Genomic DNA, 14,995 nt, shown 5'->3' on the forward strand with positions numbered 1-14,995 from the left:
GCCAGTAGGTACTGCTGAAAGATCATAGTGGTAAAACAGAATATTCACAAAGGGCTCCTGTTTTTGTTTTGAACCATCGGGAGAGTAGTGGTCATTTCCTGAGATAGGGACAACTGGGAAAGGATCAAGTTTGGGGGAAAATACACGAGTTCAGCTTTGGGCATGTTAAAGTCATATATTTGACATACAAATGGAAGGTCAAAAAATATATGAGTCTAAAGCTCAGGGGAGGGGGGTTTGAAATAGAATTGAGTGGTATACAAAACGATGGCATGTGAAGCACGCCATACAAAACATGGGAGCGAGTGAGATCACCAGGGAAGAGTGGGAACAGACAGGAGAAGTGGCTGCAGGACTGAGCTCAGGGACCTGCCAACATTCAGAGATCAAAAAAGGAGGAGGTACATGAATGTGTGCTACTTTTCATTAATATTCAGCAAATATCTACTGAGCGCCTCCTTTGCCACCTACTCTTCTAGGTGCTGGGGATAGTAAGCACTGAAAAGGCAATACCCACCTCTTCATATCTGTGCTCGTGTGCAAGTTACTTAACTGAACCTCAAGATTTCTCATCTATAAAATGGAGTTAATAATTGCAATTACCACAAAGTGAAACAACAGTAACTTCAGTCATTTCCCGAATATTCGCCTGTTCACCGAAAGTGTTTTATTTTCATAACCTTAATCCTTTTTATGACCCCCAGAAAATATAGGTATTATTGTTTTATAGGAAAAGAACGCAAAGCTTAGGGAAGCTGATAATTTTTTTTAAAGACGTAGCTAAAAATGCATTGGCAAGATGTTTACACTAGTAGCTCTCCACTCAGATCTTTCAGCCCCTCCACCGTTCCAAGCTACTCTAATATGTAAGTGCTCAGCAAGCTGCCCCAGGCCTTAGAGCTTCAGAACTTGGTTCTTTCATTCCTTTGTCCTCCCCTCCACTTAAGTGCATCTCTTTGAGGTCCTGAAAAACAAACTCCTATAATTAAAACCAATCAAAAAAGCAATCACCTAGGTCATGAAGTATGTAAACTGCCAACTATAAACATAGTAATATCCCTAAAAGAATTTAATGAATGTTAATTGACTGAATAAACAAAAACTATGCATTCTTAGTCTAATTTTCTCTACAAAGTACGTGGCCTTTAGAATTACACATTGGACAGCATTTAATGAAATTCCATTACCGTTAAATTTAATTTATTTTTATGAGCTTTTTTTTATAAAATCTATTCAAGTTATCCCTGAAAATACTTCTTTATTACTTAGTTTCCACTCTCCTTTTCAGTTATTACTGGCCTATCAAATAAAAAGAAAGTGCCACTCTGTTGTCATTTAAACATAGATTTATTGTGCATCTATAGATTAATTTTAACCATTAGCTTCTCCTATCCTTCCACTTTTCCTGCGGAGTCTAGGTTGGTTAATGATATTACTTTTGTCCTGGTCTAACATTACTTTTGACCCAGGCTAACCTGCTGGGGTCACCTTTCATTCCTCTCTCTCCCTTCTCCACCATTATCCCATCAATCATCACCAAGAACTGATAGTTCTGCTTCTGAAATGCCTTGAAATTGGTCCCCTCTGATTCAGATTTAAAGACTCTATTTTGGTTCAGGTAGAATGCACCTATTTAGAGGATGGCAATAAATAGCTCTCTAATAAATGGCCTTGACTTTAATAACTTTCTCACCAATGAATCCTACTCTCCTAAGCCAGAATTTTCTTCCTAAAACTCAGAGCCTAATACTCAATCATGACACTTCCAAGCCCTACGAAATGAAGTTCTTTTACAGGAACATTCAAAGTCTGTCCTCCCTGGCCCTCCCTGGTCATCCTGTCTGCCCTGTATTCGCTCCTGCCCACCCACCTATTAGGAACTCTGCTCATTAGACAAGTTGGTATTAAAGAAGATTGACTTTGTGATTTGTTTACATCCATAATCATCAGTCCTCTCTTCTGGTTTCTCTTTATCAACCACATGTACACTTAGTAATATTTTTCCAGACCCATTTGTTGGTGTCTTCCATTAAGCTTGGCTTGATCTTCCCAAAGAGAATCAGACACTCCCTCCCTTGATTCCCATAGCACTTCATTATGCCTCTCTATCACATATCATTTTGGGGGCTTATGTAATTATGAGTTGCATGCATAATAAGTTGGAGCAAATTTTATTGTCTTAACAGCTGGCACCAGATTCCTCCAGAACAAAACTCTTGGTGTAGAAATGTTTGGAGGCAGACTCTGAGCTGAACCCCACTCACACCTCCGAGCCAGGTACTTGGAGATAACCTTACTCCCAAGGCTTTTGGTAGGGGAGAGCTGATCTCCATGTGCCAAGGGAAGGAATTTGTTGTTTTTCTTTTGCATAAAGTTGGGATAGGGAAGAAATCAGAGAAGAGATGAAGGAGGCCAGCAAGATGAAGAGAGCCTGAGGCTGGATGGGACCAACAAGCAGCACAGAAGTAGCCAAGAGCATTTTATAGGTAGAATCAGGGAGAACAAAACTCCAGGGGTCCCTCCATTCTGTAGAAAGGGGCTACTAAACATCCAGATAGGTTTCTGTGGTTGTTCTTGAGGTGCAAATTGAAGAAAGTGCTGATTATATTAATAGCATCAGGATTGATGCTGGAGGCCAAAGTAGCCCTGGGAACATAAACTTTCCAGAAATTTACACACATCTTGGGGAAGCGAGGGGTGGTTAGACTTCCACGTGGCATAGAGTTGATAAAGATTTGAATAATTCTTCATGTATTTGAGGTAGATAGATACCTAAATCCTATACCTCATTAGATTATGAACATGCTAAGGATGCCTTTGCATCCCTGTTTGCCTTCCTATGGTGAACTCACAGACAATAATTGTTTCCTTTTATGTAATCAGTAGTGTTAAGATGAAAAACACCTATATAACTGACTACTACTAATCTACTACTCTCATCTTACTGATTGTTCTCAGCGGGGAAAAAGCCAAGTTAAAAAAAAATGACAGGGCATATAATATTTAATCATCAATAAATATGGTACAGGAGATTTAATATTATCATCTTGATATAGTAAAGACTTTTTTATCTTTCTATAGGAAAGATGTGAGGTACAAAGAAAAGTATAGACTAGAGCTCTTAAGTCTGTCATTTCCCAAGCACTTAACCATTCTGAGCTGCTCTTTTCTCACTTGTTCCTCAGCTATAAGACTGCCAATAACAATATCTACCCTGCCTACTTTTGCCTAATTTTTGTGATAATCATCTACGTATGGTGCTATATAAGCCATTATGCCACCTGCAGTAGTATTTTACAGTATACACTAAGTGTGTTGTAAAGAGTACACATTGAGAGGTGAACAGTAATATCTAGCAATACTGTGATCCTGAGAACTGTGGACAGTGTTTTGCCAATAATAGAGAAGAATGAACCTAGAAAAGTAAATGATATTTATGTGATACTTTAAAACTTGCAAAGTTTTTATCTGACTCTTCTTAGGTGAATAGGATAGGCCAGGTCTGTATATTTGGTGGACAGCAGGGCCCCAAGACTTTAGTGATACGAGAAGTTACAGGTGAGAGTAGTGCTGATAGCATAGAAATGTCAGAGACGGCAACTCTGTGGAAGCAGGGTAAGAACAAAACTGGGATTGGAAAGAGAGGCTAAATATCAGCAAATGGGAACAGTTGATATAATAAGGAATGGATCTGGGTGTAAACGTGGTCCCATGGAGCTCAAAATTAAGGAGGAGCCCAGAACACTTCCCAGCTTATTCTCTAAGGCCAACGTTATCTTGATACCAAAGCCAGACAAAAACCTCACAAGAAAACTACCTAGCAATATCCCTTATGAATATAGACTCAAAAGCCCTCAATAATATACAAGAAAACTGAATCTGGCAACATATGAAAAGAATTATACACTATGATAAGTGGGACTTAACCCAAGAATGAGGCTGCTTTGGCTTATGAAAATCAATATAATATACCGTATTAATAGAATAAAAGATGAAACCACATAATTATCTCAATAGATGCAGAAAAAGCATTTAACAAAATCCAGCATCCTTTTGTGATGAAAACACTCAGCACACTAGGAATAGAAGGGGAATATCCTCAACCTGACAGAGCGTCTGTGAAAAGCTCATGGCTAACATAGTTAATGGTAGAAGACTGAGTACTGAGCCCTAAGATTTGGAACAAGACAAGGATGTTCACATTCGCCACTTTCACTCAACATTTTAGCCAAGGCAGCTAAGGAAAAGAAATAAAAGAAATCTGGGTTGGAAAGGAAGAAATAAAACTATAGTTGCAGTTAAGTGAAAGTCCAGGAATAAACCTTTACATTTATGGTCAATTGGTTTTGAAAACAGTGTCAAGATAATTCAATGAGGAAAGAATAATCTTTTCTACAAATGGTACTGGGACAACTGGATTTCCTTGCAAAAGAATAAAATTGGACTCCTTCCTTTCTTGCACCATATGCAAAATATTAACCAAAAATGCATCATAAATATAAGCATAAGAGCTAAATCTATAAAACTCTTAAAACATAGAAGTGAATCTTTGAGACTTTATGTTAATCAAAGCCATCTTAGATACAACACCAAACATATACCACTAAAGAAATAATAAATTGGACTTGATGAAAATTTAAACCTTTTGTGCATTAAGGACATGATTAAAAAAGTGAAAAGAAAACCCTCAGAAAATATTTGCAAATTATATATCTAATAAGAGACTTGTATCCAGAATATATAAAGAAATCTTAACAGTAAAAAGACAAGAGTTTAAAATAGGCAAAGTATTTGAATAGACATTTCTCCAAAGAACATATACAAATGGCCTGTGAGCACATGAAAAGATAAACAACATCACTAGTCATTAGGGAAATGCTAATCAAAACCACACTGAAATACCATGTCACACCCTGTAGGATGGTCAAAATCAAAAAGATAGACATAATGTGTTGGTGTAGATGTGGAGAAATTGGATCTTTCTCACAGTGCTGGTGACATTATAAAATGGTACAACCACTTTAATGTGGTGAGTCCTCAAAATATTTAGCATAGAATTGCCATATGACCTAGTAATTCTCCTATTTGTATAACCAAGACATTTGAAAACATATGTCCAACAAAAACTTGTACACAATGTTAACAGCAGCATTATTCATAGTAGCCAAAAGATGGAATTAACCCAAATGTCCATCAACTAATCAGTGAATAAACAAAATGTGACCTATCCATACAATGGAATATTATTTGACTGTAAAAAAGGAGTGAGGTATTGATGCATGCTACAACATGGATGAGCCTTGAAAACTTTATGCCAAGTGAAAGAAGGCAGTCACAAAAGGCCATATATTGTATGGTGTTATTTCTATTAAATGTCCAGAATAGGCAAATCCCTAGAGATAGAAAGTAGAGTAGTAGTTACCAAGGACTAGAGGGAAGGCAGAATGACTGCTAATGAGTATGGAGTTTTGTTTTTTTTTTTTCTTTTTTGTTTTGGATCTGGAACAGAGCTTAGGGTTTTCTTTGGGGTAATGAAAATGTTTTGGAAGTATACAGAGGTAATGGTTGCACAATGGTGTGAATGTACTGGATGCTACTGAACTGTTCACTTCACAGAGGTCACTTTTATGATACATGAATTATATCTTAATAAAGTTATTAGCCAAAAAAAAGAAGGCGCATAATGTTAAGAAATGCTGGGGATATAATGAATACTGGGTCGGCTTTACATTACTCTAAGCTAATCTTCATGAAAGCTCCATTCAGTAGTCAGTGTTAAATATCCACGTGAAACGTGGCAATCTGAAAATCCAAAAGATAAAATGTCCAAGATACCATAGCTCCTAAATTATAATCTATAATTCATATCTGTATTTTCAGACTACAAGTCCTGTGTTTCTTTTCTGCCATAAGAATTAGGATTCTTATTTTTTTTCCTTAAATATAATAATATAAGCTTATTGATCACAGAACTTTAGAAGTCTGCAAATGAAAACCCAGATTCAAATTTCACAAGGTTTTCTCTATTTTAAAGAACAACATATTTTGTTTTTTGTTTTTGTTTCTTTGCTCATCATTAATAGATCCCCTAGTTTGGAAAGAATTTCATGATATATATGTTTTAAAAATTACTATATAAAATCAAAACCATATAGTTTTCTATTTCAAATCTTATAATTACAGTGGAAAATAAACATAACAAATCCTAGGCTATTGCGTCTGAGTTTCCTAGCAGCCAAAGCAAAACAGTAAATAGGAGGGGGTTTGTAGTTCTAACTGTTTAATGAAAAACAAAGAATATCAGTGTTGCCAAGCAGGTTTTCCTTCATTCTAAGTAGAAATTATCATACAGATCTTTCTATAACCTCATTGGAAAGTGGAAGAGTCTTGGCGATAGGGGTCAGAAAGCCTGGCATCTGGGTCCATCTCTGCCACTGTTTAGCTGTGTAGCCTTGAAACAGTAATTAATCTCAGTCTCCTTATCTTTTAAATGTCTTCCAATGAGGAATATGGGTCATATTAGTATATCTCCCTGCTTTTTCAACATTAATTTTGTAGAGTATTCAAAGATTAAGTGAAGTTTTCAGGAAGGGAAATAAAAAGCAGGTAAAATACTCTCTGCCTCAGATGGGAAGATTTTTGTTTTTCTCTAAAATTCAAATACGTGGACACTTAATGGTGGGAAAAATGCCTATATGTGGCACTAGACGATTGTTTGGGCTACAAATACTCAAGTGGAAAACTACCAATGAGTTCTACTTGGTCTTAGTATTTATATAATCCTATACAAGCACTAAAAATGCTTAAATAATTTATGCAAGCTTAAGTACCAGATAATTAGCTGATATAATGTCAGTGCTCTTTAATAAAATAAATCTCTAGTATAACATAGATCTGGTTAATGATCATCATAAAATAGATAGAGGCCTATTTTCATGGTCACGTCAAAAGTTTACGACTGCATTACAGTATCTCATTAGAACTGTGTATTTCGAAACATGAATGTTTGTTTCATTCTGCATTGTCTTGGCCTGGGTACATCCACGGGACTACCTTGTTGGTGAATCTGACTTCTAGGAAGATACTTCTTGTATGGAAAAATTAACTGCCTCCTATGCAGTTCTGCTCTAGAGCATTGCCGTGGTGAGGCTCCACTTGGTAAATTCCTCATAGGATAAACTGTGCCTCTCAACCTACCTCCTCCCTTGCTTTCTTTCCCTTCACCCTTTAAGCGTCTATCGATAACGTCATTTCTAGAGAGGCATGCCTAAGACTCTTCACTCTTGAGTAGCTCAAAGTTTATCTTTAGTCCAGTAAGGAGAATTTATTTTTCCAATTTAACATGATTCTAGAGGCTCTCAAATTCAGGTGTGTTCAAGAGCCACATGGATAAGAGGGATATAAAGTGCTGCTCTTATAAGGCAATAGATGGTAGCTGGACCCATGCCGGAGTGAGGAGGGCAGGGCCTGCCTTAAAGGCATTCAGCTTAAGATAATTAATTCCATTCTGACCTAGAAAGTTGTTTTTAAGAGTCACATGAATCCACCAAGCTACAACTCATGGCATGAAACATAATTGAAACCTTAATATTTTCTGAAGAAATTCTCTAGAAAAGTTTCTCCAAATATTTAAGGAAGTTATATGTCTTCCTTTCAGTAGGTATGTCCAGTATAATTCAGAAATCCACACCTGTCTCAGAGCCCTTCTTTCATCCTACCTTATGAATTGATTTTTATTGGGTAAAGTCTTTGCAATGCATAAAGTATTCCCCCCAAAGTAACTATTTTGAATAGATACTATATATCTGAAGGAGATTTTTTTTGTTGTTAGCAAGCTTCATTTAACTTGTAGTCTAATTTCATCATAAAAGTTTGGTAAAACCAATCATAGCTAATGCTGTTAATGATTCACTTTTTTCTGTTTTGATTATCTTTAAACCTTTTACTTAATATAGCTTATGATCTTGTTAAAATATGACGCATCAAAAAAAGAGCAGGAAGACAAGCCTATAATAGCTTTGAGTTTTTTAACAGTCTAGAAAATGATATAGAAGAGTACTTAGTGGAAGCTGTTAAATTTAAGTAAAATCATGATATACAGTGAATCCATCCCCATGCCCCACCTCCCCCAAAAGGCTCATTTGTAAACCTCTTATCTTTTTATCATTAATAGTTTAGTAGGAGATTTTGTTTATTAAAACAATAATCAGAAATACATTTGGATCATACTCTGTTCATATGATAAAAATGACAAACTCCAGTTTGGATATATGCTAAGATTGAGCTTTTTGACATATTTTAGCAAATGTATTGCTCTTGATTTATGCATTTTGTGAAAACATTTTTATTGAATCCAAATTTGAACATGAAGTGGTATAGTGTCTTAGTCACAGCTTCTGGAAAGGGTGGCAACTGCTAATCTTACAGTTTCAATCTGTTCAAAAGTAGTTTTCTGTAAAAAAAAAAAAAAAAAAAACAAACTTTAGGCAGGAATGAAAGAGGAACTTGATGCTGGTGAATCTGGAAGGTAGCTGCTGGGGGTTGGGAGTGAGTGTATCTAAATATTAATAGCACCTTTTCCCCAGTTCCCTTCTGAGAAAAGACATTGACGTGGTCTGATAGGAGCTGTCTGTTGTAGTGTGGCAGAGAAATATAAAGATTCCTGCTTCTGAGGCCATCTGCTGGCTAGGAGAAAGCCTACAGAATATTGCAGATGTCTGGCTTATTCCTAGGAAAAGAATCTCTTTTACTGAGATTTAAATCCTGGGTAACTGAATCCTGGTTAAGTCTCATCAACTCTTGTGCGGCTTATGTCCCCAATAATTCATTCCCAAAATGGTGTTTGATTTACTAACAAGGAAGATGTTCTCCTTACATGTATTCTATGGCCAAAGCTAATTCAGAATTCTTTTAGGTGATGTTTAATGTCTTATCCAAAATAATGTTAAACTTTGAAAACAGTACAAAACATGCTTTTTAGAACTGAACGCTCCCACTTCCCTGTAGGTAACTCTGTTGTGCAGCCAACTCACAACTCTTTGTGGTACAATTGTAAATAAAGTGGAACGGCAGGTTAGGAACTGATTCTGTGGCATTGATGGGCAAGGAAGACATTATTGTGCACCACTGCCAAACTCAGCCTTTCAAAAACATTTCCCTGGAAATAAATATGTAGTTTACAATGACTTTGAGAAAATATTTTCTTAAGTAGATTAATAATAAGTAAGTATACTGAGTGCCCCTCTGATGACCGTATTTATAAAACAGTTTAAAGTTCTCAAAAGAAAAGTATGTACCTTATTACAGCAGGCTACATTTTAGAACATTTATATGCTGTGTTTTATATAATTGAAATGGAGTAGAATTTTAAGTGATACAGATTGTTTTGTTGCTCTTTCCTATTTTATCATATGCTGGTTTATAATATCTATATCTTCATCTGTGACTTGGGTCCAAATTCTGTCATAGCTGTTAACTTTGTCTTGGCTTTGGTCTTCGCCTCTCTGTGCCTCAGTTTCCTTATCCATAAAATGGAGATTCTAATAGTATCAACCTCAGAGAGATACTTTGAAGCTTAAAGCATTTAGGTCAGTGCCTCACACAGATAAGGATTCTGTAAGTGTCAGCAGTCGTTATTATCCTCAGCCCATGCTCCTTGAAGTTCTGTTGAGACTGTGTGTTTGAATTTACTCAAGCTCCCACAATTCCAGTGTTTTCTTCTCTTGTTTTTAAATTTGAGGTGTATGTGTCCTCTTTTCAGCTTTGAAAGAATGCCCTGGCCTTTTTATCTTTTTAAACTCCTGTAAAAACTCCAATTTCAGCAAAGGGCATCTCATCACCCTAAGGTCACACGAGACAAATGGTCTTTTATTACCTGCTGATTACACTAAACCCTAATTTCTTTCATGACAGCCACGCAGTGCCTTCTGTTTAAATAGAGCTGTTCCTGGATGTGACTTTTGGAGCCTCTCTGGGTTTAATTCTAATTTAACTTGCCATGCCAAGTGGGACTATTGTGCAGCTGAAGTCATGATTCACTCATTTGCTCTCTCTAGATCTAATTATTACAACGGGATACCTGTGAGGGCCCCTCAGGCGTTCATTCACTACTGTAAATGGCCTAACCTTCTGGGGAAAGGAGTGAGCCTTTCGTTATTGTTCTTTTGAACTGTACAGATGTATTTAGTACAGAATTTGGGAACACAGTAACAGCTAGTCCACCTCAACCAGTTTCATTGTGCTAAGCTTATTACGAAGGTTTACTGGGAGAATACCAGCCTGGCATATGCAGTAGTTACTGACACATTTCTATTCTTTAGAACAGGGCCAATTTTTGAAGCACGGAAGTCAGGTTTCATGCCTTTGAGGATACGTCAAGTGCCTCCTGAACAAAGGGCGTATTGCTCAGAAAGCATTAGGAAGGGCAGAGTAGAAATACCCAGGGTGTAATGACCTCTGCTCTGTTACCAAACGCTCTTTCTTATGGTAGCCCCAGAGTGAGACGGGACAGGATAACATCACCCACCGTGAGGCTTGTTCCTTCACCTTTTGTGGCTTTTCTGGATGCCTGCTGGGACCAAAGGGAAAATTCGTGTAATTTCTTTCACCGGCAACCTGCACAGGTATCAGTGGCCTCGCACTGGGAATTTCAATTGTAAGCAATGCTATAGAACGTCCTGCTCTTGAACTTAGGGGAAAGACCTGAGGCACTTACATACATGTGTTTTTAGTGGCTACCCAGATTCCCTGATAGTCAGTAGCCACGTGGTATAGCATTGTAAGTATGAAACTTGGGGATATGGGTACAGGAGTAAGAAATTGAGTGCCCTTTATCTGAAGGCTTGCAATCAAAGGATCCTAGTAAGTATTAATTAACTAATTAATTGATTGATTATATGAAATTAAAAATTAGGACTACCTGGCTTGGTACATTCATTCATTCTATTTAGCAAACATTTCTTAAATGCCCACAATGTCCTAGGTTCTAGAAATGCAAAATTACTTGGTTCCATGGTTCCAGTTTGGGTCAGTCAAACCCCCAATCCATGGTTGCCGTCCACCTACAGTACCCACCAACTGCAGAATCATGCCATGGGCTCCAGAACAACAGCAGTCCTCCTTGGACTTGGATTGTCCTCTCATCTACCTATATGTTCTCTAAGTTTTTATATATTTCTGGTTCATTTTTTCTTCAGCACCATACTTCCTGCCTTTCCACAAAGAGATCAAATAAATAGTCTGAAAAGGTACAGTTTAGCCAAGGGTTCTTTGACACCTTCTGAGGATGCCCCTGCCATTTAGAAAGGGGAACCAAAGAGAAAATTTACCCTTAATGTTATTTCAAAGCCAGCTTTAGTGGATACAGCCATTCATTGCACATGCCTTCTTTTAAAAATTATTTTTCTATTTATTGTGCAGAATGTTTAGGTGGTCATTCTTAATAATATTCTGAAATATTTCACTTTAGAACGAGGAAAACCAAGGTATGAGGTCTGATAGCATTAAGACCATCCACCTAACTAGTCTTCATGTTGATGTAAATTCAAAACTCTCAGTGAGGCAGTTTCATGCCCTTCTGTAGCCTTTTGTTTCTTTGCCCACCATATATTTAAGTCATGGATGGGCTGTGTTGTAGCATTACTTCATTATGGACTGTTTAGTAGTTACTTGGTTTTGATTTCAGATTTATTTTTTACTTTTCTCAGTATACACAAATAGCAAGATAAATATTAATAACTAAAATCAGGAGAAAACTGTATGTGTGTGTAGACTTCTACATATTAGTGTGTAGAAAGGATTGTACAGAATAAAGCGTTTTTATTATAGACTTTAAGTTCTAATTTGAAGGAAATATATCATTTTCTCAATTTTAAAAGATGTCAAATATTGGGCCACGCGCAGTGGCTGACACCTGTAATCCTAGCACTCTGGGAGGCTGAGGTGGGAGGACTGCTTGAGCTCAGGAGTTCAAGACCAACCTAAGCAAGAGGGGAGACCCTGTCTCTACTGAAAATAGAAAAATTAGCTGAGTGTCATTAGCTGAGTGTCGAAAAATTAGCTTAGGTGTGTAGTCCCAGCTTCAGGCTAAGGCAAGAGGATCACTTGAGTCCAGGAGCTGGAGGTTGCAATGAGCTATAATGATGCCACTGTACTCTAGCCGGGGCAACAGAGCAAAACTCTATCCTCAAAAAAAAAAAAAAAGATGTCAAACATTGTACAGAACAATGAATGACTTCCTTTTTTGAATTTCCCAGTGCCAAGATCCATATTTATTTTCATGACTACACATTCAAGAAATGAATTACTGTTACCCTGTGATAGCACACACAGTCTTATTTGTTCATGGGCATTACACCCAGTGACAAAAACATAGCTTGTCAGGAGTGACTAAAGCTGTTCTTACATGGGGCAGGCCAGTCACACTATTTGGACTCTTTCACAATAGGCTCCAATCCCTGCAACTGAGTCAATTATGTGGAAAACCACAAGTCCACATTGATTAATAAGAGAGCTGAACAAACGTCTTAGCCATACCTAGCATATGTTCTTTCATTCTGCTAATATAGATCTTTCCTAAAAACTGTTTAAGACACAGGTAGATGAACATCATTTATATTTACTCTTACCTAGCCTAAAGCTTTGGCTGCCTATTTATTTGTAAAAGGGAAAAGATACATAGAAAACTTAAGAGGCATATGTGCGGGAGACATTCAAAAAAAAGTTCACTGCAGCAGTGTAAAAGTGTAATATTAGAAGTAGTCTATATGTGTAACCACTTATGAAATAGATTTTTAAAACTCTGGGATTAATGTTTATTGGACTCCTACCATATCTCATATAACTCAAGTCAGCAACTATAACCCATGGACCAAATATAGCCCACTATTTTTTTTAAATAAAGTTTTATTGGAATATAAACATGTTCATTTGTTTGTATGTTACCTATAGATGCTTTCACTATATATTATTGCATAGTTGATTATTACAACATAAAACTAGATGGCCCTCAAAAGTTGAAATAAAATATTTGCTATCTACCCCTTTACAGAAAAAGTTCACTAACCCTGATCTAAGGTGAAATGTCATCTACTCCTAAGATGCACTAATTCCTTTATGTACCATTAATAAAAAAAATTATGTCAGTTAAACTATGGCAAGCCACCAATTGTAAGAAGCATTCTGATTTTAGAGATGTTAAAATATGGAAAAAAATAAATCTTAGAATTAATAAGTTGAAGTATATAGCACTTCAGATAAATGAATTACAGCGTTTGTATCAACATGGATAAATCTCAGATGTTTAATGTTGAGTGAAAAAAAGGCAGGATGGAGCAATTTACAGGATGATGTGAATATCATAATATTTATAGGGCTTTTAAAAAACACAAAACTGTGAATTTCTATTAATGCAGTTATGTGTAGGTAAACGTAATTAAAGAGAATTAGAAGGCTCTAAAGAAAACTGATGATAGAGGCTTTTCCTGGAAGGAGAAGAAAGGACCAGGATGATGGTGGAAAACAAGGGGAGAATTTATCTTTATCTGTAATGTTCAATTTTTTTAAGAGGTGATTTATTAATAATTAATCTTTAAAAACATCCAAACCTGGAAAGTTGGAAGAAAATATGTCAAAATATTAACAGTGGTAAGTTTTTTGTGGTAGAAATATGGATGATTACTTTTTTATCATATTTCACTGTAAAAAAATTTTAAAGAACATCGTGGATCACTAAAAAGAAAATGAATCATATTCTTTATTTCTGTCTCAATCAAAAAAGATTAAGGTTTGAAAAAGTTCTTGTTAATGAATTACCTGACATTACAAACTAATCTTGTTTGTCTACTGGGGCATTAAAATTAAACAACATGCAAGTCAGGGCCAAATTTCGTAGTTAAAACTTTTTGTTCATCATGGTGATACAGCTAATCTTTAAATACAATGCACGTTATTCCTCACCACAAAAAAACACCAACTAGAAAAGTTAAATGTCAGGTACATTTCACCAAGCAGAAATAGCTTGTCGTGAGTCATGTTATTGATGAACTGATGTCATTTTTTCAGCCTGACCTCACTTGTTTTGAAATGTACCTTGTGATTTTACCCAAGTTTGTATGTTGTCGTATACAACTCATATCCCCCTGTTACTTATTAAATCCATTCATTTTGTCACTTGTCTAGAGCAGGGCTTCTTAAAATATTCTCCATAAGGATATTCAGAAGTTCAAAACTGAGTTGTTAATTTACCTCCACCAGATTGTTTCTTCTGATAGTGGGGATTTACTCAGCTACCACCTGCTTTCATTTAGTCTTAGTGGTTTTTTGTTTAGTGTTGTTGTTTTAAGCATGTTTTTCTCTCCTGGGGAGTAATTTCACCAGAAATAAGTCATGCTGCCTGCTCACCTTTTGGAGTTAAGAAATGAGATGTATCCAAGTAAGTGGTAGCAGGAAATGTGGCCATAGTGGCGTTGAGTCCGTGAAGCTGTAGAGTCTGTGACTATGTTCCAGTGCCACTGGAACCAAGATGGAGTGCTGTGCCTCTCACCACATAACTCTGCTTTTTGTTTTTTCAGTTCTATTTCACCATTTAGTATTGAGAGCACAAGACGCCAGAGACGGTCTGAATCCCCAGACTCCAGGAAACGGCGTATCCACAGATGTGATTTTGAGGGATGCAACAAAGTATACACAAAAAGTTCTCACCTGAAGGCTCATCGGAGGACACACACAGGTACAGCCCAGCAGGGCTTTCCGTCTGAGAGTCAGAGGGAATCCAGGAAGCACCAGCCTTTAGCTACAGTGGCTACTCACCCATTGTACAGACATGCTGAGTTTAGTTCCTTCCTTCTAGGCAGAATGTATTCTCTCTCTCATATGAAAAAGGCTTAGGTCTTAGTGAACTTTAGAAACCAATGAAATGTTTCTTAAGGGCTTTTAAAATGGTGGGAACACAGTGATCTAGTAGTCTTTTTCATGATCAGTGTCACCACAAAAGTAT

The 14,995-nt window shown here is 36.7% G+C and overlaps 1 protein-coding gene across 2 annotated transcripts in view; it reads left to right on the forward strand.

Moving 5' to 3' along the window:
• Window positions 1-14,995, forward strand: part of KLF12 (Kruppel like factor 12) — a 232,724-nt gene that overhangs the window by 197,857 nt on the left and 19,872 nt on the right. For both annotated transcript variants that reach the window (XM_045567222.1, XM_045567223.1), the window contains exon 5: window positions 14,571-14,728. In XM_045567222.1, coding sequence (XP_045423178.1) covers window positions 14,571-14,728 — 158 coding nt within the window. The remainder of the gene's footprint in view (window positions 1-14,570; window positions 14,729-14,995) is intronic.

The sequence above is a fragment of the Lemur catta genome, chromosome 13 (genome assembly GCF_020740605.2).
Source record: "Lemur catta isolate mLemCat1 chromosome 13, mLemCat1.pri, whole genome shotgun sequence".
Lineage (NCBI taxonomy): Eukaryota > Metazoa > Chordata > Mammalia > Primates > Lemuridae > Lemur > Lemur catta.